This window comes from Pipra filicauda, unplaced genomic scaffold (genome assembly GCF_003945595.2).
Source record: "Pipra filicauda isolate LSUMZ 115617 unplaced genomic scaffold, ASM394559v2 scaffold397_size650280_pilon, whole genome shotgun sequence".
Classification (NCBI taxonomy): Eukaryota; Metazoa; Chordata; class Aves; order Passeriformes; family Pipridae; genus Pipra; species Pipra filicauda.
Window position 1 is genome coordinate 44,154 of NW_024104528.1, and position 24,250 is coordinate 68,403.

A 24,250-nucleotide genomic window follows, 5' to 3' on the forward strand; every position below is an offset into this window, starting at 1 on the left:
TTCCCTGTGTAGACAACCATGAGTGCTGAGATAATCCCCTTTTGGGGAATAGCCACTGTGGCTTTAGGAAATCTTAACCTTGTTTTTGGTGTTTACAAAAGTAGCAATGGCCTCAGCAGCTGCTGTTGATGGAAGGTGTCTGCCCTGAGAGTGCCACGTTGTTGCTCCTTTACAGAAAAGGCCAACAACCTGCAACAGCAGCCTGCAGGTATGACTCTGGCAGTATAATCATGGGGTATTTTGGTAGGTGGATCTCCCCATGATCAGTTGTTGTCATAGGCTCACCTGCTTTACTCTGAACAGTCTCACCTGCTTTAGTGTGAACTTTACAAGGCATCCAGCAGCCCTACTTGAGGGGTGCAAAGAGCTGCTTAGAGACGGTGTCTGTTCGTCCGTGGACCTCTATGTCCTCATGACAAGTCAGCTAGTGCTGATGACCAGCATCAAAGGGAGAAATCTGTCACAAGAGACATGTTTTGGACTTCTGTGCCATCAGGCCAGGCGCTGCAGGCTGCAACCTGGCAGGGCAGAGCTGTCATTGTGGCTTCCTAGCCCCATGAACAGAGTAATGTGGTTTTCAGCTTCTATTTTTAAAGCCTAGAAATATGCAGCAAAGTTCTTGCTCATATATTCTGAGCACAGTGCTGACTGTTGCTGGGCACTGTGTGATGTCTTGGTGGTTTCTGTGTGTGCCCAAGGAATGTGGCTGGAGCATCAGCAGGTGACTGGGGAGCTGCAGCATCAGCTCACTCCAGATTTTGGAGCTAATTCCCTTACTTAATTTACTGGACTTGCAATATCTGGTTACCTTAGCCTCATTTCTCTAAGGTATTTGACGACAGACACTGTAAAAGGGAACTTTCCCTCTGCACAAGATAATGCCTTCAAGGTCCATAAATTTCCAACCATTTGTGCCTTGCTTCACTTGTTCCCGAGCATTGCAGTATCTCAGAGGTCGTGGGATTTGGGCACTTAAGTTTGAGACCACCCAAGGATTCTGTGGTGGAGGAAGAGGGGCTGAACACAAGTTTTCTGAGCCTTCAGTGTGCCACTCCAGCTACTGAATCACTCTGCATTCAGCTGCTTGGAAAATCTGACCCTCCAGAGGCAGACACGGATTGCCTGGAGCAGTTGTGCTGCCATGTGCCCTTTCGCATGTTTGGCCTGGGCTGCTTCAAGAGCAGCTCTTTCTTCAGCAGCGATTACTCTGTGGCTGGCTTTTATAAGTCATTGTGTAGTCAGCTAGACAGCCACCTTTGCAATTTGCCCTGGGAGCTGGGTGGTGTTAGGTCCAGTTTTTGGGAAAGGCAGCAGAGGAGCAGATAGTCACCAACCTGTCTGCTCACAGCAGCAAGGATAGAGCTAACAAGGACTAAAGTGCCGTGGATTTCCAGATACTGTGTAGTGTCTGCCCATGCTGCTTCTCAAGACCCTTTAAAGTCTCAGCAGTGGGTCGGGCCTTCACAGAAGGAAAAACATGCCCTAAAACCAGAGGTCAGCTCTTTTGCTGGGTCTCCTAGTGTCACATTCCTGGCTATGGCCTGAAATGACATGGTGGCCCTGCAGCCCTGCCTGTAATTGTCACTGTGCTTCCTCCTGAAATAGCACCTCGCTGCTCCAGCACAGCCCAGGGTAGCGAGTGTTCTGCTGGGAGGTGCCACATGTCATCAGTATAATTGTGATTCTGGCTTGCAGTGCTGGATCAGAGAAACTCCTTGACCAATGGAGACTCAGGACTGCATTTGTCACCTCCTCAGAAGAGCCTGCCAGACCTTCCCCCTCCCAAGGTAAGTATTGTACATCCTTTGCTTTCCCGGGGATCTGAACCCCTTGACGCTTCACTGTTGTCATGCACTGTGCAGCATGGCTGGATGGAGAGACCTCTGCCCACGGGAGTGAGTGAGGCAAAGAGTCCTGGTGAGCTTTATTTAAAAAATAGTAATAAAATATTGAACTAGGGGTTTTCCGCTGTATGTTCCATCTTTATGTAGACTGCAAGTCAGTGTGTGGCTGGTGCAGGCGCTGCAGCTGGCTGGTGGCCTGGGATGGCTGGGCATCCAGAAACCCCTGTGGTTCCCAAGGCTTGTGCATAGATGGAGCAGGTAGCTGTGGGAGCCTTGAGCTTCCCGTGAGTGCGCAGGAGTACTGAGAAAATAGGGCTGTGTTTCCCGCTGGGGAGACCCATATCTGTTGCATGGCAATCCAGGCTCAAAGAAGGAGAAGTGAGATTTTCAATGAAACAAAGGTGACGGTGGTTCTTGGCTGTTGCTTTGGAAATCTCCTGAGTGGTAAAGCAGCTGTGCCTGGACTGCTGACACGAACTTGTAAAAGTCAGAAATCCTTCAGCTGCAGGGTGCTGGGGTGGTCCCTGGGAAGTACCAGGATCTCCCTTGCTGGCAGAGTCTTCCTCCGTTTGGCCATTACCAGAGGTTTGCTTACAGTTGCAGCACCTGGTGCTGTCTCTGCATTGGGTGCTTATGTTATGCTGGTTGCACAGCCCACAGGTCTGCAAGGAGGATTTTCTGGCACTGTGGATTTTTCTGTAGGGCAGCTATAAATCAGGTAAACACCATCAGGTTTCAGTGAGATGTTGTCTCCATGCCAGCCAGCCAGCCTGGCTGTCCTAGAGAGGCACAGGTCATCCTTGAGACCCTGGATGATGTTGTTCGGTAGTTGATGCAATGTAGGAATTGCTGTAGCTGGGATTTCAGGATGTGAAAAGAAAGGAGGGCAGGGAGTATATGTATGGGGAGGAGGGGGAGGCATGGAGGAGGATGGGATGGTGCATCCATCAACCACAAAGGAGGATCTGCTCCTTTCCCAGGAAGGAGGGCAGGGTGAGGCCCCAGGACTTTTACCCAGAGGGCTATGCCTCAGCTGGAGTCAGCTGGAGAATCTGGGAAAGCAAGGGGTAGGATGGGATGAGCTGACAAACCCCTGGATGCAGTGTGGTTGCCTGCTGGGAGCTGCTCCAACCCCTGAGGGCTCTGCCCACACAGCTGGCTGGAAATACAGTACTGGAGCTGGATTTGCCTGGGAGCAGTGACCAGAGCAGGAATCGTTGTTTGGCTCTGGGTTTTGTGGTGGGCAGGAGGACAGCAGAGTGGTGGAAGGAAAGCACAACTGAGGAAGCAGCAGCCGGGTGTGCACAAGGCATTTTACTTGTGCTTGGTGCAACCCAGCTTTCTGATTGGGCAATCAGGAAGTTAAATGAGGGAATTAGAAAAAGATAGTCTGGATTTTAGCTGAGAAGGGTACCTTAGCTGAGAAGGGTACCTAAGCCATCTGTCTTCTCACAGACCTGTGCTGGGAACGACCTTCTCCCACCTTCTTACCATTAGAGCTAACCCTCCTTGGATACAGCAGTCATGTACCTCCTTGCTGTGAGCATCTGAGTGTCAGCGAGCTGTTGGCAGCAGAGGTATCTGAGTGTCCTTCAAGGAGCAGGGCTGGGGAGAGCTTTAACGTGTGGAAATTGCTGTTGTGGGAAAATGGATTCTCCCTATCTGCATTTGCGGCTTCCAGTGTGGACAGGAGCAGAGGTGGAGGAGGGAGTAAACTCCTTACACAGAAACTGGGAGCTTAGGAGAGGCATTCAGATTAGATCTGTTTTAGCTCTGTGGAGTTTTCTGTGGTTTGGTGATGCTAAGGCACCCTGTGGTGTTGCTGTACACTTGTCTTTTGAGACATAGGAGAAATCTGGTGATAAAGCTCTGCACAGCAGATTGTCCCTGGTGTCCACTGACACCAGCAGTCAATGGCCAACCCAACAGGGGTGGCCCAGCTGGATCCCACTAATTTCTTTGGCTTTGTCCCAAAGCAACCTTAAAACAATGAGTTCTACAGGCTGTGGCTCAGACACTGGTGACCTCTCTTCTGCAGCAGCTCCTTTGCTTTCCACAGCCATGCACAGAGAAAGTCACACGGGGCGGATGCAGATGCCCAAGGTGGTTATATTTGCATGCTCATTGTGCCATAATGCAACAGGCACATGTTCTGCAAGGGCCAGCATGGTTAAATGATACAATATATACCCTTTGACTTAAGGTAGAGAGAAAACAACTCCACACTTTTAGAGAAAGAGAAGAGAAAAAAATAGCTTCTGGGGCAGCTAAGGTGCAGTCCCACCTAGTCCCTGTTGGCTTCCATTGTCTGTAGAAAACAAAACAGAGCAACCCCTTCCCTGACACTTGTGGGATGGTGTCAAATAAACCCACAGTGTTTCTTTGTGTAGGCAATTTGTTTATGGTCATAGCAGAATGTGAGCTGGCTACATTCAGGAGGCCACCACAGATGGCAATTACAGACACGTTCCCTGGCCAAGGAAGGGATTAAGTAAAGCTTGGAGTGACTGGGTTTGTTTTTGTTTCTTTAATTTAACACATTAGGACAAGTTCCTAAACCTTTAAGTCTTTGGAGGACAGATGTTTTCCAGCAGTGGCTCCAGAATGCAAGCTCAGAGTCTGCTCACAGCATCTGGCAGACCCACATAAGAAGGGGTTTTTGATCCAAAACACTAGAGAAGTTTGGGAGGTTGGCAGAGCCAGGGGCAGCTCGCCCATGTGGGAGCAGAGACGCATGACTTTGGTGTGGTCAGGGTTCCTCACTCCCACAGGCTCAGCAGCTTCCCTTCCCAGGGTGCTGCTGACAGGAAACCTTTTCCTTCAAAGCTTCCTTTCTGCTTCTGGGCACCAGCAGCAGGAAGGTGTAAATGTCCAGGTGTAAATATACAGGGCAGGATGGGCAGCTTTGAACTTGCATTTGATGATACTGGCATGCTGCAAATGGATTGATCTTGCCTTAGACTGCTCTCATGTTCAACATGTGAAATACCTGAAAAGTAGAAAGATAATTTCTTAACTTCACTTTTTTTTTTCTCATGTGTTGTTATTTCTAAAGGATCAAGGCGCTGTTTTTCCTGCCAGTCCTTGCTTGTATTTAGGGAGGGGTTTGGCAGGCACCACAGGGATTTTCCAGAACTTGGACTCTTTTCAAAGGCTTATTTTCCATCAGTGTTGTTTATCCATTTCCTTCATTTTTTGTTCAGAGCACAATTAAAGACTCCTGATATAGTTCCTAAAGGGGAGGTTTTTAGCTGACTGCTATCAGTCAGAGACTTGGAGTCATGATCAGTGACTGCTCAGGCTGCACTTTCAGTGTAAAGCCAAGATTGCACCAATTGTTCTCCCTGATAAAATAATCCATAGCACAGGGGATCATCTCCAGTTAGGATGAGCAGCTTAGGGGGGGTCAGTGCAGCAGGCAGAAGCCCCAGTTCATGGTAAGGCCAGTGGGTTGCAATTGCTGCTGTGAGTTGATCTTTGCAGGGCTTTCAGCAGTATGAAAGAAAGTACCATTTATGACACAATTATACAGTAATTTCAAAGAACTTCTTTATATTTGAGCTAACTGTACCACATCCTGGTGTACACATCTAAAAGATCTCATCCACTGGGATGCACTTGAGTGCTAAAAAACAAAGGACAAGGAGTGCCCCATTGTTTTCCAGGACATGTTTTTACCTTAAATAATTTTTCTTTTCTGTATTTGTTTTGCAGATTCCCGAAACAAAACAACCTCCAGTCCCCAAGATCGAATCCCCAGAGGGATATTATGAAGAGGCTGAGCCATATGACATCTCTGTAAATGGTATATCGTAAAACTCTTGGGGGCAGGGGTTCATGTGGGAGATGGAGGACTTGAGGTTTATGAGAATGAGTAAATGAAAGCACAGACGTTTCTTGCAGCTTATGTGACAAGTTTGTTTTCTGCTGCTCATCACACTTGATATTACAGATCTCATGCTAGTTGGAAAGCAAAGACTAATGAATTACTCAAATCTTAACTTTCCTGTAGAAGTAGTATGCTTGGGTCAATATAACATCACTGTAAAACCATTGCAGGTTCTCTTTTGATGTTTTTCTGGCAGATAAGCTGTAGTCAAACACAAATTTCTATTCAGGAGTGAGTGGTGAAGCTGTGGTGGCTTGCATTCATGTCCTAGTGCTCTAATTGTCCCCTTGGGGTTCAAAGTCCATGGCTCTGTTGGTCTGTGAGGAGTGATAACCGTTTTTATAATTGGCTCTTTATTCAGCTCTGTCTCTTGTGGCAGTTTAACCATCTTTACACTGGATTAAAAAGCCATGCTCCATGTGAGGGGGCAGCGTGTGTGTTCGCTCTGCACACACTCGCTGCCTGGGTCAGCACCTCCAGCCATGTCCTCAGCAGTGCCACCCACACCTGTCCCCTGTGGGTTCCCCATCCCTCTGGAGGAAACAGCTGCATGCAGGCTGAGCTCCCAGATTCTCACTTTTTAAGATGTATTCTTGCATCCTTCTTTTGGTGAACACCCTTCATGAGAGATTGCCTTCCTCTGATCTGATAGGGGAGCTGATCTTCTCATCGCTTTATAATCCATTTAAGCACAAATGAGACATTGTATCGCTCTACTGCAGAAGCAATGTCTGCTCCTCAGCCTCGTCTGCAGCAGAGTGCATGGCATGGGGCAGAGCTGAGTGGGGAGAGTTGAGGCAAGCAAAGAAGTGAGAGTTAAGGATAAAAGATTTTGGATCTAAACCCTTGGCTGTTGAGTCTGAGCTGCTTGTGAGAGAAGCCGAGTCCTCTCCAGCCTCAGTGTGCACCACTGAGCTTTGAAGCTCCCTGGCAGGGAAGCACCAGCTGTGCCACTATTTAAAGTGGCCGAGGGTTGATGTATCTGAACAGCACTCACTGCCTGTGAGCACCTTGCACTCCAGGACAGCTCATATCTCAGCATGGGTCACTGTTCTCATGAGGAGTTACAGTGCTAAACAAAACAAGAGAGATGTAAAAAGATCTTTGTTTGACTGAACCTTCCCATTTTGTCTGCAACTGCATTACAGCAGTGAACAAGACCAGCTTAGGTGAGAAAAGATACAGGCTCATTATGGCTGGGGTGCAGAGGAGAGGTCCCCCAAGCTCTGCCACGTGCTTTGCTGAAATGCTCTGTGTTGTTTGGCTTGAGGTGAGGGCTGTGATGCACAGGGCACAGGAGGTGAAGCTCTCCTGCAGTTTGGGCAGCACAGGGTGCTGCAGCCTCATCCCCATGGTAGGAGGTCCCAGTTGCCTGTACTGTAAGATAAACGGAGGGGTTTTTTCCCTTGCTGCACATTGGGGAAGTGGATAATGTGTTAAGAACCATGGTATAAAAAGACATATGCCATATTAGCTGGAGTACAGCCATGGATCCATGTGCTGGGATACCCAGCTTATGTTATCCAGGCAGCTCCATAAACTTGCCCTCGGTTCAGAGACTTGGCTGGCAGGAGCGATAAGCACACACACAGCTTCCACCTCTGCTTTTGCTTGGTAACCTGCTGCTCAGAGATGCAAATACACCCACCATCCACTGAAATCTAGGCCAGTCAGATGCCTAAGGAAATGGGAAATCAGAGCCCTGCAAAAAGAGAGAAAAGCCCATATGATGGGAGCACTCTCAAAATGAGGCAGCTGTGGGTGTCAGTGGGTCAGTCTGGGGCTGCTGTGAACTGCTGTTGTACCAGTGGGCTCAGTGTTTTACTGAGCAGTGTCACAGCTGTAAGTGTAGATAGGAGCCTGTGAAGCCAGCAGAGATGGGATGTAGGATTCCAGGCAGTCTCTCACCACTGAGATGTGTGGTGCCTTTGCCTCCTGTGACTGCTCAGCCACTGGTCCCCTCTGCAGGCCCCAGCAGGTCCCTCCCACAGGAACCTCCAGGTGTACTACAATGCTGGTGGTTTTTAAGGTGGTTTGTGTGAGAAGGAAGACAGCATTGTGTCACTGAGAGTCTCTCTGCTTTTTGGCAGCTTCATGCTTGAGGTGGTGCCTTGGGCTGAGCCAGAAGGAGCAGGGAAAGATGTGGAGCAGCAGGTGTGTGGCAGGAGGAGGCTGGGGGGCTCGGGAGAAGGTGAAGTGTGCTGTGCTGTGCAGAGGGGAGGCTGTGCAGCGATGCTGGGTGGATGCTGGTGCCCCAGTTTGCCTTGAGATCAGGCTGCAAGTCCCACGGTGCATGGGCAAACCTGCAGGTCCCTGTCCTGCCCTTTGTTTCAGCAAGCACAAATTGACTTATCAGATGCTGATAGAACCTTGTACCTGTCCTACACAGAGTGATGCTCATTGCTAGAAACTGCCTTGGGACCTTGGTGTGATTGCTGTTGCTAAAAGGCAATCTGAACATGCATGGGTTTGCCCTAGCCAAAGATGCCAAAGCCTGACCCCAGTAACCCCCCAGGCCCTCTGTGCTCACCCCTTTCCCCACAGGCTGGATAGGGAAGGGGCCAGCAGTCCAGGGAGCTGCTGGTGATGTTTCATAGAATGGCCTGAGTTGGAAGGGACCTTAAAAATCATCTAGTTCCCTGCTGTGGAAAAGGACACCTTCCAGATCAGATTGCTCAGAGCCCCATCCAGCCTGGCCTTGAACACTTCCAGAGGTGGGCCATCCACAGCTTCTCTGGGCAACCTGTTCCAGTTCCTTATCACCCTCACAGTATAAAATTTTTTTCTAATATCTAATCTAAATCTACTCTCTTTCAATTTGAACCCGTTTCCCATTGTCCTGTCACTACATGGTCTTGTAATAAGTCTGTCTCCAATACTGTTTTTGACAGTATTACAGCATGAGCCTTGGAAGACACCCATATGTCCCCAAACAAATGGGCGTAGTGAAATCAAACAAAAATAGGAACACCACTAAAATAAGTGGGGTCACTGCCAAGAAAGGACATCAAAGCAAGCTTCCAGATGGGCTGAGGAGATAGAGGTTTCGTGCAGCATCAGAGGTGGGAGTGCGAGGCACTGTAACAAACTGTGGGTGTATTAATTAGAATGAAGCAGGCAGGCGAGTCCGCTGGGTCTTGCAGTCCCTCTTTCATCAGCAGGATTCCCGCCTCTCCGCTGGGGACGCCTCTGCCTTTCATTTTACAGCTCCCGCAAATGCTGCTGCCTTCCCTCCCCTCCTGGGCTGAAATGTGTTAAACCGTTATCGCTGCCTTTGCATAATTGGAGGGTGCGATAAGCAGCAGAGTGAAAGCGCAAGGGGCGGCTGTGGCTGCCAACTGAGCAATAATTATTCAGGCTGAAACAGCTCCTCTGCCCTGGCTGGTTTTAATTACCATGACAATGATTCAATTTTAAAGGGAATCGCCTTGTTTGAGGGGATGGGTTGAAAATGTCCCTGTTTGAAGTCTCACCTTGCATATGTTGTGTAGGGATGGGACAGCCTCACTGGCCAAGGGGAGCCCGGGAGCTGAGCCGAATTGACGCCCTTGTTCTCTGCATTTGCTTATCTGTGCCTTTTTCTCTTTGTCTCCCTTTCTCTTTCCTTTTGATTGTGCAGGTCTTTTTGGTAGGCTTGCTGCAGCTGGACCCAGGCCAGGGTTGCAGGTTACTGAGGGCGTTATTTATGCCACAATAACAATGGGTATGGCATGCTTTCCAAACCTAAAGTGCCTTTTTTTAACAACAACAACAAAAAAAAAAACACCACGAAAAAATCCCCAACAACTCAGTTTTAGCAAAGCTTATCAGGTACCTCCCCCTGGCATTGCCTATTACCTGCATGGAGGGTAACCACCTGTCCCCTCTCCCTGCCTGTTACATACACAAGGTGTTATTTTTTGTGGCTTTCCCTGTGCTCAGGATGACAATGAAGAGAACTTCCCTAGCTCTTGTTCCGCTGGTTCTGTCACTGATGTGGAGCTGATATGTGGTAACACTGGCTGTATTGACGAGTAGCTGTTTGGTGAATGGTTGAAGGTGCTCTGCTGGGGCAGAGGCAGCTTGGGTGTATGAGAGGGTTGGAGCTTCCTGCATCATGGCATTGATTTCGCTCCCTGGGAGGCCATGGGAAGACAAACAGAAAAGGAGAAGTGGATTTAGGTAAAGACACCCAAGATCGTGGCTGCACTGATGACATGGGACTGCATGAGCCTTAGTAGTGACCACAGTGTTGTCTCAAGTCACCCAGGCAAAGTTTGGCCCAGTTTGCCTTGTTACACATCCTGGTAAATGCCTTTCCATCATGAGGTCATAGCAGTGTCACCAGGCCAGCAACGACTGCAGCTCTTCAAGTAGAGAGGAGCTCATCTCTTGAGGAACCGCACTTGTGGTTGTGGTTGATGCACAAAAGAGCAGCCAGGACTCTCACTGAGAGCATGGAAGAAAACTGCCATTTCCCCAGGAGAAAGGTGGCAACCTGAGACCTTATGCCTCGGTGAGGGACACCAGAGACTCCCAAAAGGGGCCAGAGGGGCAGTTAGCAATAGCCCCATGTTGATACGGAGGGAGATTTAGAAGATGAGGTTCCCTTAGGCATCGTTGCTGCTGCATAAGGAAAAGTCCCTAACAGTGCAGAGGTTCAGCTTCTTGGTGTTTGTAGGGTTGAGAAACTTCAACACTTTTACTTCATCTGAATTTCTGCACAGGGTGCCTGTGGACAAGGTCTGCATAGTGAGAATGCATGGAAGGGGATAAAGGTTCCCATAAAAGATGGAGAGCTGGAGATAGTGAGGCAGTAGTGTGCTCCATTCAGAGACTTTGAAAGGGAGTATTTGCTTTTTAATAAGTTTAATTGATGCAGCTTTGATCACTTAGGGGATGTTATAGAGTAAGATTTCAGTGGGGCTGTAGCTTTGTTACTGCATCTCAGTTCCTTTTAAGAACAAATAAACCCAACTGAAATGTATTTCACCGGAGCTCCTAATGTCTTTCTTTTTCTTTGTCTCTTTTCTGACTGCTTTTCCTCTTTTTAATTTGCACCAATCTGATAATATTACTTTTATGTAGATATTAAGATATGGTGAGAATCAAAATTAAATTCCAGTGAGAGTAACTTAACAATATTCCTCTGTGCTGTTTGGTAGGGCAAGAATGCAAAACCCTACACAGATGCTGCCCAAATCTTACCATCTTGCTCTGTGAGCTTATCTTGTGAATAAGAGCTGTACTGTAAATGCCAGCAGAGCATTGCAAATCCCCCTGCAGTCAGAGGGAACATTTTTAATGCTTCTGATGAGTCTGGTACCAATGATCAGCTGAAAACTCCAATAACCTACAATACATTAGATCTGGGTATTGAAAATCCCAATTCATCCTAGTAACATAGCAGTCCTTTTAAGAATGGATTGCTGCTGCAACAGTGTATTACTTCAAAGCCTCTTGCTGTCCCTTAGATGCTGAGTAGGGAGAGGGACCTGTTAGCCCAGGAAAGGGGAATGACATCTCAAATGCAATAGATCCTTGCTTGCTGCATGGCCTTGCAAATACCATTTGTACTTCTGACATTCAGAGGACAAGGGCTGATTGTAGTTTGCTGTTGCCTTAAAAATTGTGTTTGACTTGAAGTGGAAAATGTAAAAAGCATCTTTTCGGAGGGGGGGAAGGAAGCAGCAAACATCAGAAAATGTCTAAGGGAATGTTCTCGAATTTGTGGTCAACTGAAAAGTGTCTTTTGAGCGTTTGCTAATGGAGGCTATTAGGCACAAAATATTGCTATGAAATTCATATTGGGGTAGAAAGAAAAAAGAATCTATGAGGGTTACTTTCCTATTTATTATCCTCCTGTAGGAGAGCCTCAAAAGACACATCCCTGCACTGGAAGCTTTTGCATGTGTGAGCATGGCTGAGGCAAAGCATTAGGCTCAGAGTTATTCTAAAAATGTATTTAATGATAGAGCTTTGCTTTTGTTATAGAAGATGGTGAAGCCATTAGTAGTTCCTATGAATCTTATGATGAAGAAGAGAGCAGCAAAGGCAAGTCAGCAACCCATCAGTGGCCATCCACGGAGGCCACTATTGAGCTGATGAAGGATGCCCGCATCTGTGCCTTCCTGTGGAGAAAGAAGTGGCTGGGACAGTGGGCAAAACAGCTGTGTGTTATCAAGGACACCAGGTTGCTGGTGGGTAGATCCTCTATTCTCTGCCTAAAACAATCTGTTTGCGTGAGCTGGGAAGGGAAGTGGCACCTCAGGCCATGTTAACAAGCTGGCAGAAGCAAAGTACTTCTAGAAGCAGTGTTTCAAAAAATGTGTCCCAGAGATCTCAAGATTCCATTCCATTTTCAGAAGGAATGTAGGCATGGGACTGCTGAGGGAGGCACAAGGGTGCATTTGTGGCCAAAATTCCAATTCCCCAAAATGCCTAGGGATGCTTTTGGGGGAACTATTTGAGGTGGTTAAGCAGAAGGGATGCTTATCCCACAGACTGACCACATACTTGACCCTCTAGTGGTGAGAGGTATTTCAGATTATATGTGCATGCACATAAATATGTGTGTAGTCTCTGTACTTTGTAGGACACAGCTTTGTAAAAGCTATAGGACCTTTTTGTGTTCAGTGTACTTAATGCATATAGTTGGCACTGAGTCACTTACGGGGTTGAGTTCACACTGGTGAGTGAGAGCGAAGGCTCCTCCTCTGCCTCTCACCCCCTCCCATCTTCCTTCCCCAGTGCTACAAGAGCTCCAAAGACCACAGCCCTCAGCTGGACGTGAATTTGCTGGGCTGCACTGTCATTCACAAGGAAAAGCAAGTGAAGAAGAAAGAGCACAAGCTGAAGATCATTCCCACGAATGCTGACGTCATTGTGCTGGGGCTGCAGAGTAAAGACCAGGCAGAGCAGTGGCTCAGGGTCAGTGACATTTTCAGGACTTACCCTGCTGGTGTTGCCATGCTTTGATGGGAGACCATTGCTTATCTCAGCCCTGTCCTTGTGAGCTCTGGCTCCCTTCCTTGCTGCAAGCCTTTATACAAATAATCCACTTCATTTTCATGTCCTGGGATAGCTTCTTCCTGCAGCTCCCTGCCACCTTCAGCATGCTGGAGTCCATGTAGGGGCCTCCCAGCACAGCTGCTATGATGGGGGAGATGTCTGGCGTGGGTGCCCAGCATAAATTGGCTTAGGGCAGGGGTGGCCCTTCCCCTGAGGCAGCAGCAGAAGGAGCCTTTGTGGAGCCCAGGACAGCAGCGAGACGATGGAGCTGCCTTTGCTGGCAGCCTCTCCCAGCTGACTTGGATCCAGCAGTTCCTGCCGGCTGCCTGCTGCAACACCAGGACAGACCCCAGGGTCGCAGGGACTGTAAACCACGGGTTTCCCAGGCTGCTGGGTGGGGGAGAAGTATTGATCCTGTAGATCCTGCAGCTCTCTGACAGGCTATGGCTTCCCCTTCTGCACAGGTAATCCAGGAGACCAGTGGTCTGCTGTGCGAAGGAGGCAGTGAAGGCAACCAGTACATCCCAGATTCACAGCGCCTCAGCTACCCAAAGGTACATCTTGTATCTACAGAGAGAACTAGCACTTAGGCTTTTTAACCCTGTTCCTTCTATAAATAACAGTGTAGGTGCCCTAATTTTACCTGAGCAAAGACTGATATGAGTGTAACCAGACCCCTGTGCTGCTGAAAAGGAGCATTATTGGAACAATCTTAATTTTCCTTTGCAATCTTAATTTTGTTGCCATATCTTTCCCCCCAGATTGACTCAACATGTGGGTCTCCACCATACAGGGCAGCAGCCGCTATCTCATCCAATGGGATGTTTGTGTTCACCAAGAGCTTTGGGAGGGACATAGACCCTTGGACACCAGGGCTTAGGCCATCTCTAGTCCAGGTTTAGGTGACACTACCCTATGAGCAGCTTGTTTCAAAACAGAGGGAGGAGAAAGAAACTTTTGTAAGTCTCTGGTGCACACCCAAAATGGACCTGTTTGGGCACCTGGCTGGTTCCTCTGCCCATGCCCCCTACAGGGACTGTCAAATGCCCCTACCAGCCAGGCTGCAGGGTAGGAGGCCCAAGTGTGACATCAGTGGTGCCACCATGTCACCTCAGAGATGAGCCCAGCTGGGGGAGTACATGTGCTGGATCTACCCATGCTGAGCTCAGGAACAGTGGGAAGGGCACAGTGAGAGGGAGCCAGCAGGGGTTGTATGGGTGAAAGCATCTGCTACAGAGAAGGTGGGACCTTGTAATATAAGAGAGGGGAAAAAGGTCCTTGTGGCACATTCTGTCTGGAGGAATGGGTCACGTGCATCTGCTGAGCTTGTGTCTGGTGTTTGTTGACAGGTGGAGGTATCCGAGAGATACTCTGCAGCCTCTGAGAGCGGGAGCAGCACGGATGGCCACCCAGAGACAGCTGAGACAAAAGATGGTAAAACCTCACCCTGAGAATGACAGGGAGAATGGGCCCTTGACCCTGCATGAGGCGAGGGTTTGTGTAGCTTTTTCTGTTACTGCCACCTCAAATGGACCTGATGCAGGGTGAAAGCTATGTGTGCATTCGCTGCCTGTGAATTTGATTTCAATTTGATTGTTTGACTTCATTTTTCATAGTGAAGTAACAGGTGGATGTTGAGGTTTCTCAGGATCAGGATAGGGCTTGAGAAGCCTGGATGTGGTACCTGGTCTACCACAGAGTTTCTACATGTCTCTGAGCAAGTCACTCTGGGACAGTTTGAGATGGCAGAACTGCCAACTGAAGTGACTTTCCTCAGAGATGTCTGCAGAGAAACGTGGAGTCCTTTGTGAAATGCTGAGCTGCCTCCAATGGGAGACTTACACCTTCACACTAGGGTGAAGCTCTAGTGTGAAGGTGTAATTTAAGCTGGGGCAGGTAAGTACAGCAAAAGAGGAGATGGTCTATTAGAAAGATGTGGGACCCATCTCTGTATCAGAGAGAGATAAATCCATGCTGCGAACCCACTGGAGTCACCCAGCAAATGGACTTCAGCTGCTGAGTCCCTCTATGCTTGGACTTTGTCATTTTGTTATGATAGTGGGAAGGAAAATCTGGACTAAAAAAATCCAAGTCAATGTCTTACCAGGATTCCCTGATGATGACAGAACCTTATGCACACACTGACTGATGTGCTCAGTAGGAAAATGCTGAAGAGGCTCTTTGGACGTAAATTTTCCCTCTCCCTACTTTGCATCCCTGTTTTATAGAAGAAAAGACTGAATGCAGTAAATGTTTATGGTTAATGGTTTTTAATTCAATTTTTTGTAGTATAAGAAAGTGAAGGGAGATTTGCATAGCAAGACCTGTGCAAGCAGCCTTCCCACCGCTCCTGCAGCGACTGGCCTTTGGTCAGAGCTAACCCAAGTTTAAAGCAATTTAGATGAGAATCTTCAACAAATCACTAACTGAGCTTACTGGTGGCATCTTGCTCGTCGACTCCCTGGGCTGTGTGTATGGCTGTGAGCTGGGAAAGCCACACATGTGTCTTTTTCATTTCCGATAGTTAAGAAGAAGGGCACAACTGGCCTGAAACTGAGCAACCTGATGAACCTCGGGAGGAAAAAGTCCAGCTCCATGGATAGCCCAGAGAGATCCTTGGAGACTTCAAGTAAGTAGCAGCGTGAGCCCCTCTGCAGGACCTGTCTCAGGGCTGGATCTCACTGTGCAGGGCAGGATGAGCACCAGGCATCATCCTCCTCAAACATGCCTGTGCCAGACTGTCCTGCTGTTGGCAGCAAAGAGGCCACAGTCTGCTTGGTCCCTGCCAATAAATCCAAGCAGATTGTGGTGCCTCCTGCACATTAAGGTGACTGTTGGGCTTACAAGGGCAGGCATTAGCTCGCAGGGTGACCCAAGAGGAAGGGCAGGTAATACCAGACATGCACACAGAGGGCATCTGTGCTGCTCTTCCTTGACACCAGCCCAGGCTGTGGGAGTCCACAGGGAGAGAGTTGTGTGGCCAGCTGGTATTTGACAATCTAGGACCAACTTTGTCCAGCCGCTGCGGCCAACTTTGCTGCTCCAAACCTAAGCTGAATTTCAAGAGTCTCATTTTGAAAATATTTTTGGTTTTCACACTGTTTTCTACGGATAGGACAGCTTGTCCTTCTGCTTTTGCTCTTTATTTTTGCCTGTGGCTTTGTGTTGTGGTCTCGTAACTTACCCATTAGACATCACACAAATGAATTTGGGTTCTCTCAACTGGAGGGATGGAAAATATGTCTGAGTAAGCTCTGTTTGCTTGCAGGTTACCTGAATGTGCTAGTGAACAGCCAGTGGAAGTCACGTTGGTGTCAGATAAAAGATGGTCACCTCCATTTCTACCAGGACAAGAACCGAAGTAAACTGGCTCAACAACCCTTAAGTCTGGCAGGTTGTGAAATTATCCCAGAGCCAAGCCCTGATCATCTCTACTCCTTCCGCATCCTGCAGAACGGGGAAGAACGGGTCATTTTGGAGGTAGGGTGTATATGTGCAAGAAAGCTCTGCTTTAAGTCATCAGCTTGGGTACCTTAGTAGGTCTAAATGCCAGTGAGGTCCTCCAGAGGAGCCCTCAGTTCAGCAAAACAGAACCTGAAGTGTGGGACTTGGGTTCATCTGCCTGTGGTCACCTAGGATGTGTCCCATCTAGCTGGTAATCCAGGCTGTGTCTGATGCTGGTGCCTCCAGAGGACCATTCAGCCTTCATCTTGGGCACTCATCTTAGGATGGGATTAAGGGTCCTTTGGAGATGCCCATCTTTCTCTTTGAATACTTAAGTTCTGTAGACTGCATTCCAGATGGTTAATGTTAGATAAGAAAAATGTCACTTTAGGGATTTAAGCCTGTAGTTGGGAGGAACAGAGAACATCTTTTGACAATGCAGTCCCAAAGCCATGGGTCATGCATCCCAAGTAAACTGATCACGGATCTGACCCTGAAAGTGCAAGTGAATTCATCTCCATCTGTTACTTTCCTTTGCCTGCATCCAGGACTGTTTATCTCTAATCTTAGTTCTCTCTGACGACAGCATGATTATAGTAGGAGGTGGACAATGTGAGCAATTTCCTGTATTTTTCCAGTGGGTGGAATATTTATAGCTAAACAACTGACTTTGAGGGCTTGCCGTGATGTTTTTTTTTTAGCTTCTGGTGCAGGGTATGTCTGTATCTAAGAAATTTTGCCCAATTACAGATGTGAAAGTAGAGGTGCTGAGAAAATTTACATTTTGTGAATGGAAGAATCTGTATTTTGTTGGGATGTCAGACTCAATGTCAGACTCAATGTACAGACTGGCTGGCTGGCAGGCTTCCCAGGGACTGAAGTCTCTGCTAAATAAAACAGATTGAAAGCTTAAAATATGCTTTCCAGTTTGGAAAGTATATATATGTATATTCCCTTGCCCTGAATTTTACTTTGTGCTCACTGCTCTGACTCCTCAAAACAAAGCAGAAGGTGGCTGCATCAGCCCACTTCTTGCTTCAGGTAGAATCCCCTGCTATCAGGAGGTGCACATGGCTATTTGCTAGAGCCGACTTGAAGGCACAGTATTTAACTCTTCCTGTTGCAAAATGTCAAACTGCTCACCGCAGCTGGGAATTCGACCACGTTAAAGCAAGGGACTCTCTCTGATGCTTTAAACAATTCACTTCCCCTGTCCCCTTGTGCAAAAAGCCCTGGCATCAGGACCTCACAGGCTTGGGTCTCCTTGCCTGTCTGTTTTGGCAATCCCATTGCTGCACTCTGCTGGCGCAAAATAAAACCCGCACCCAAAGCTGTTCCCAGCCAGCATCTCCAGCCCCAGAGACTTCTCTTACTCTTGTAGGCAGCTGAGTTATCACCAGTGAAAGGTAAATGCAAACTGACTAGAAATTTTAGGAAGGAGTTAAGCAAAGAACTGCATTTACGTAGCTGCCAAATTTGTGAATCAGTCCATACACAGAGCAGCCTCGGATAGATTATAAATACCCAGCAGTTCATCTTTCCCCTTGGAAGCCCAGAGAACTGCCAGCCTACTTCCCTACCCAAGGCTTAGCCTGCCTTAGCCTTGTGAGTGCAGAGAAACTGCTGCTGCAGCCTGTCCTGTCTGTCTGATCACCCTATAGGCAAAGTCCTCCGAGGAAATGGGCCACTGGCTGGGCCTTCTCTTGTCGGAATCAGGTTCGAAAACAGACCCAGAGGAATTTACCTACGATTATGTGGATGCTGACAGAGTTTCCTGCATTGTGAGCGCTGCGAAGAATTCCTTCTTGTATGTCAGTGGTAATGGGTTGGGGGCTGCATGGGGCTGGTAGAGGGAAACAAGCCTGAGCAGGGGTCTGTCCATTTGTGGGAGGCTGGCTGCTGTGGGAACAGGTGGTGAATTCACAGCTACAGCTCAGTCCCTTTCTTTAGAAGCTCAGTGTGTGACAGTAAGAACACTTATTGTCCTACCATGGTGCATCTAGACTGAGCTGTAGCTTGGCCACATGCCCAGGTGGCTCTTGCAAAGGCAGGTTGGTGGGGTGGCTTGGCTGGGGGGTGCAGGGCTCTGGGCACGCAGCCCCCAGTTCACCATGCCGCTGGGGCAGGGTGATTGCGCTGCTGGGGTGCTGTGCCCGAGGGCTGGGTGAGAAAGGAAATCGTGGAGGGGAAATGCAGCTCCACTCGGGTGGGCGCTGCTTAACGGGCAACAGGAGCAGTGATCCCACTGCTTGTATGGCTCTGCCTTCTCATCTCCTGCATCTGGTCTGCATGGCTCTGCCCAGACCTCAGGACTGCTGTGCCAAGATGTCCCAAAATGCAGCACTGCAGAGCCACACAGCAAGTCTGATCCCTCCTGATGGGATGTCCTGCTACCTGTTCACAGCCTCATGCAGAGGAAGTACTCTGAGCCCAACGCCTACATCGACAACCTGCCCAAGGGCCGGGTGCAGCAGGAGGAGCTGTACGATGACGTGGATCTGCCAGACCTGCCTGTGGTAAGATGTCCAGTGCCACAGGCACAGGCCCTGCTGCAGTGAGCTCTGTGGGGACCATGGGCAAACATCTGGCCATGGAGAGTCGCCAGCAGTGAAAGGGGAAGTTTTTCCCAACAGTGACGAAGGGGATTCCCAGACCCTGGGGAAATCCTGGCTTTTGCAATGGAGCAGAAGCAAATGCTGGAGAGGAGTTTCTAGGGAATGGGAAAGAGGTTTCCAGGAAGGTGCTATAGAAAGCTGGGATAAAATCCCCCAGTTTCCGTCAGCAAACAGCATGGATTATTTCTTAATAGATAGTGGGTTTTTTGTTGCCTGTAAGACCAAGTCCTATGTGTAAGGGCAAGAACGATGGGTCATGCTGGAATAGGGACTGTTATCCCAGGAAAGGCAAAGAATCTGGCAGAGGTTGCTGGCTGTACAATAGTGTGAGATACTTGCATGGGGCTGCTGCTACTATTAGAGACCTAAAGAAGGAGAGCAGGAAGGGCCTTTCCTTCAGTACACCAAAAAGCCTTGTATGGAATAAATTAGACAATGGGGTTTTAGTTTCTCTAAGGTTTTTGGAAAATACTCCAGATTGTGTGAGATGCTGCTGCTTTGCAGCGAGATGCTTCTTGTACTTCTGATTGCAGCAGATGGTCCCTTTTCCGGGGAACATTCTCCTTTTGCAGGAAGAAGTACCCAAGAATGAGAGCAAATCGGAAGGGGACCAAGACAGAGTGTATCTGGATCTCACCCCAGTAAAGTCCTTCCTCCACTGTGCTGGCAGGATGTCATGCCAGCCTTCACCCCTTAGCTCACCATCTTTGGAAAGGGCTGCCACCAAGGCTGCTGCTGAGACCACAGCTGAGACAGCCCTCGTGACTAAGGAAGCCGAGCCCTGTACCAAGGCGATGGAGCCCTTGGAGCAGGTACTGTCCAAACTGTGGTGCAGGGCCAGGCCTAATCAGTGAGCCAGCTCCCCCCCCACCACATCATCTCACTTCATCTCCCCTCCCCAGAAACACCCAGAGAAGCCAGAGCCCGAGGAGGCGGTGCCACGAGTGCCTGCTGTCAAAATCCAGCCCCAGCAGCAGAGCATCGCCTTCCCCCAGCCAGCCCCCGAGGTGCCAGTGGGCCCAGTGCCAGCGGGCAGCCCCCAGCTGGTGCCTGCACACCGGCCCAAGATGCCACTGCCAGGTGAGTGTGCTGCACAAGTGGCCAGGGAGTGCCTCAGCAACAGGGGCTTGGAGGGAGTTGGTATCCTGTGGTTTGGCTGCTGCTGTAGAGCAGCTTTACAGTGCCCAAGGGGCTAATGAGTCTCCTGGTTGCTGACTTTCCAGACCCTCATATGTGTTGTTTCCAAGCACCTGAAAAGGTTTTCCCTCCTGCTTTTTTCCCCCTGGCTGAGCTTGTTTTGATGTGCTGTGTTTCCAGCAGCAGCAGTGGAAACCAAGCTGGGCAAGAACAGGACGGAGGCAGAGGTGAAGCGGTTCACAGAGGAGAAGGAACGACTGGAGAAGGAGAAGGATGAAATCCGGGCTCAGCTCACCCAGCTACGCAAGGAGAGACGGGAGCTGAAGGAAATGCTCGGGAGCAGCACAGGTAGAGCGGGGCAAGGTGTGATGTGTGGAAATGGGCCCACAGGGAAAGAGGGGAGCAATGAACCTGGGACCAGAAGGGCGAGGGGGAACTTGGTGCTTTGAGTCAAACCATGTAACCCAGATTGCACTAGAGCCAGAACTTGCTCTGCCACAGCCCCTCTCAGAGCAAAACATAAGGAAAATGTATAAGACATGCCCTGGTCCCTCCTCCCCTCATGAGCTCCCCAAGTTCCCAGCAGGCACCACGATACTCCTCCTTTCACAGACAAGAGCCTGGAGCAGAGGCTGAAGGAGATAGACGAAGAATGCAAAAGGAAAGAGAGCCAGAGGGTGGACCTGGAGCTGAGCCTGGTGGAGGTGAAGGAGAACCTGAAGAAGGCAGAGTCTGGCCCAGTAACGCTGGGCACTGCAGTGGACACCACACACCTGGAGAATGCAGCCCCACGGGTATGTGGGGGGCACCCCTGGGATGCACAGCAGCTCTCTGGCAGCTAGGCAGTCACACTGTCTGAGCCTGCTTAATAATAATTAATAATACATCAGTATTATAATATGTAATCTTGTATAAAGTTATAGCATATATGTATTATCTAAGTATTACGTTATATATAACATACATAATGTAATAATCATCTAATGAGGTAACAGCAGTGTTGGAGTCATGAAAGGTGGTTGGGGCTCAGGAGAGTGGCTTAATTTTGTTGGCCTTGAGCAACACCCTCCAAGACTGTGCAGGTCTGGACGCAGCTCCTTCTGCACTCAGCTGAGCCAAGGGGTGATTTTTGCAGGAGGAGCTACAGGCATTTAAATTCATTCTTGGGAACCTGGTTCCCATGAAATTGAGATGCTCACCACCTGAACCTTGTATTGTATATTCAGGTAAAAAGTGCCAGCCCAGCAAACAGCGCAGAGAACTCACCCGTCAACTCAGCAACGGCTTTAAAAAACCGGCCTTTATCTGTCATGGTCACGGGGAAGGGAACAGTCCTACAGAAAGCTAAGGTAACACATCAGTTGTACAGGAGAAAAATCCATCTGGGACAGCCACTGCTTTTCCCTCCTTGCAGTGGAGCAGATGGGCTGTGATGGGAGGGGGGTGGGGGAGGTCTCATATCTTGGGAAGCACCCCTGACCAAGCACCATTCAGAGCACATCAGCCTGGTTTTCCTCCAGTCTTTTCACCTGGGTTTGCTTTGCCTGAAATTTAAATGAATAAATATGTGTATTGCTTATAATGAAGAGATATCCTGCAGCCAAAACCACTGAGGCACCAGATGATCACGTTGATCCTGTGCGCATTACGGCTACTGTGGCTTGCCAGATTTGCATTTTGACTAATTTGCCTTTATTCCTTGGCAGGAATGGGAGAAAAAGGGAGCTAGTTAGAAGCATGTTTTTCAGAGATGGACTAAAGACTCGAATTGCCCGTGCATGGCCCAGAGGATTCAACCATCTGTAGGTGGAGGTTGGGTGTGCAACACAACCACACACCAGGCACCTCCTCCACGTCGCGCCAACTCCTCAGATGCAGCAATGGACTCAACAGCTGCCAAACGAGTTATCCCAAATGATCTTGCTCTTTTTCAGACAAATCCCAATCACGTAGCTAAAACAATAACAACCAGTGGCAATCCTTCCATCAAAGTCCTAACCCAGCTGATGTAAACAAGAATGTTACTGTACATAGGGGTGTTTTGCGTATTTCTACTCTGAAGGTTTATCAATGAGTTATTAAGGTTTCTATATTAGTGACTGTAGTGGGTTCAGAAGGGGCCTCTGCTATTCTTTATACCCTGGTGGGTTTCAACCTATCCCGGTAAATTGCAGTCAATTAAAGTCTCCCCTGCCTTGCTGCCAGTCATCATTCAGCTGCATTTCATCCAGCCTTCAGTCAAGGATGATTCCCACACCTGAGCAATGCTTGAAACATGAATGAGAAGCACACAGAAGCCTGTCCAGGGCATTTTAATCAGTGTCCTGGTGCATTCCAGCATTTGCTTACTCCTACCAGCTGCAGATTTGCCAGAGTATTGAGCTGATCACCTTCTCGTGAAGCTCTGTTACAGACTGGCAGCACCAAGAGCTCTGGGCAAAGAAGGTCTGCAAAGCAGATTCGGTTAATTTTCCTGAAGATCTTGGTCCATGACCTGAGGAGTTTGGTCTGGGAAAAAAAAAAAAAAAAAGAGAAATCATATTTGAAGGCCTGCTCAGCTCTTTTCTTGGAAAGGTGGATCTCAGTGTATCCTTCAGGGCTTGCCCTTTCCCAGGAGAGAGGAGGTAAAGCTGTCCTCATGCTCCTGCTCCTGCTGTAATGGTCTCTGATCCTCACAGAGCTGCAGCTGTACAATCTGCTGAAGAAATCCCTGTGCAGAAGGGGCCCCTCCAACAGGCAGGGCTGAGCAGCCTGCCCTGCAGTGAGGCTGCACTGCCACATCTCTGGTGAGCTGCTGGCCATCTTGGTGCTATCACCCTTATTTCCAAATTATTAAACACTGGGCCCTGGCAGTGTGGCCCACAAAGCCCACACCTCTCTGCCCTAGCCACGCTTTCTAATGAAAATGTTGGATATTTGAAACTGCTAAACTTAGAGACATTGAAATTTGAAGGGGGGGGCGGGTTGGCACCAATCTATGCACAGTCTCCTCCCTGTAGCCTGCTGTCATCTCTGATGGCCTGGGGACACCTCTGCCTGTCTCCTCTGATGGTCCTTCAGCCCTGGAGCCCAGGCTCAGTAACTGGGTTGGCTGTACAGGGCTGGAAGTGTTTTCCAACCCTACAAAGTTAAAGCAGCACCAGTTCCCTGGCTGGGTTCTTCCTGGAGTCCTGTAGCTACACCAGGAAAAATGTTTTACCTTTCTCACCCTTGAAAATCTTTGACAGGCTTGAGATGAGCTCTAAAGGGATGTTCCTTCTCCACACAAAGGCCAAACAGCTGGGGGGTTGCACAGAGCTGTGACATCTAGAGCTGGTGGTGGCACTGGGGTGAGTGAGAATGTGCCCAGAAGGGGTTCTGGACTTGCTGGCCATGGCCATAGAGCCAGGGTGCAACAAAGCACTTGGTCAGGGTACCTGGAAGCAAAAAAGGAGAACTTGCTCACATGTTTGTTTTTTTTTTTTTACTTTAAAAGTATCCACTGTGGTGCAGATGGAGAAATTGCTAATTCCAGACCTCAGGAGTAGTTGCATCAGCCCCAGCTGTCACGTTGTCCCCATGAAAGGTTTTGCACGTAGGAAAAATTCATACAAATAAACCACTGAATCTTATAGTTCAGGACCCTGGGGATTTCCCTCTCCACAGCACAGGAAGGCCACAGACACATGAAGCCTTTGTTTTGACCCATGATGAACTGGCAAGAGACCCTCTCTACACACTAAATATACATGTAGTACCATGCCCTCACCATATACCCGCTGTCATCCTCCAGAAGTTGTCCAGACCTTTCACAGTGGTACTGAGACAGCAATGGAGGAGAACAGCTCCACTTTCCCCTCCACAGCCCAGTCAGCTTCAGTGATCCTGCTGGGATGTCTCCATCAGGGGATGGTAAACATAGGCAAGGCCTGAACAACACACTTCCCCAAAACAAGAAATGTTATAAACAATGTCTCTGCCTCCCCATTGTTTTCCTAACTCAAGGCATTTCCTTTGTTGTAACTGTGACCTATCAAGTGGCGCTTTAGAGGGTTTTATAATAAAATGTTGAGTATATTATGTTATCAGTGTTTTTCTTTGTAATGTGGCTTGTCCCTGCTCTGCTTTTCAGCAGATTTCAAGTATATCAAACCCCAACACTATTAGTTCCTATGAAGTTCCTTAGCTATGCAGCCTACAACTGCAATGGACTATAGCTTAAATAATTTATTCCTCTGTGATTGCAACATGAAGCAAAACAATTTTCAAAGATCTAACACAATGAAAAATAGTAGTTACCTCAACAATTTGTATGAATATATGAATGGATTCCTGCCTGTATCTCTGTAGAC

The 24,250-nt window shown here is 48.6% G+C and overlaps 1 protein-coding gene across 2 annotated transcripts in view; it reads left to right on the forward strand.

Annotated features, from left to right (window-relative positions):
• The window catches only part of AFAP1L2 (actin filament associated protein 1 like 2), a 54,277-nt gene extending 30,299 nt beyond the window's left edge, over positions 1-23,978 (forward strand). Inside the window, exons 4-20 of one of the 2 annotated variants that reach the window (XM_039385127.1) lie at positions 1,696-1,787; positions 5,559-5,649; positions 9,353-9,436; positions 11,707-11,912; positions 12,463-12,642; positions 13,188-13,277; positions 14,073-14,157; positions 15,248-15,352; positions 15,992-16,203; positions 17,829-17,974; positions 18,572-18,683; positions 19,355-19,594; positions 19,685-19,862; positions 20,100-20,267; positions 20,532-20,713; positions 21,146-21,268; positions 21,626-23,978. In XM_039385127.1, the coding sequence (XP_039241061.1) occupies positions 1,696-1,787; positions 5,559-5,649; positions 9,353-9,436; positions 11,707-11,912; positions 12,463-12,642; positions 13,188-13,277; positions 14,073-14,157; positions 15,248-15,352; positions 15,992-16,203; positions 17,829-17,974; positions 18,572-18,683; positions 19,355-19,594; positions 19,685-19,862; positions 20,100-20,267; positions 20,532-20,713; positions 21,146-21,268; positions 21,626-21,652 (2,321 nt within the window). In that variant the 3' untranslated portion in view covers positions 21,653-23,978. The remainder of the gene's footprint in view (positions 1-1,695; positions 1,788-5,558; positions 5,650-9,352; positions 9,437-11,706; positions 11,913-12,462; positions 12,643-13,187; positions 13,278-14,072; positions 14,158-15,247; positions 15,353-15,991; positions 16,204-17,828; positions 17,975-18,571; positions 18,684-19,354; positions 19,595-19,684; positions 19,863-20,099; positions 20,268-20,531; positions 20,714-21,145; positions 21,269-21,625) is intronic. The other variant, XM_039385128.1, reaches the window with a different exon arrangement.
• Positions 23,979-24,250: the final 272 nt, after the last annotated feature.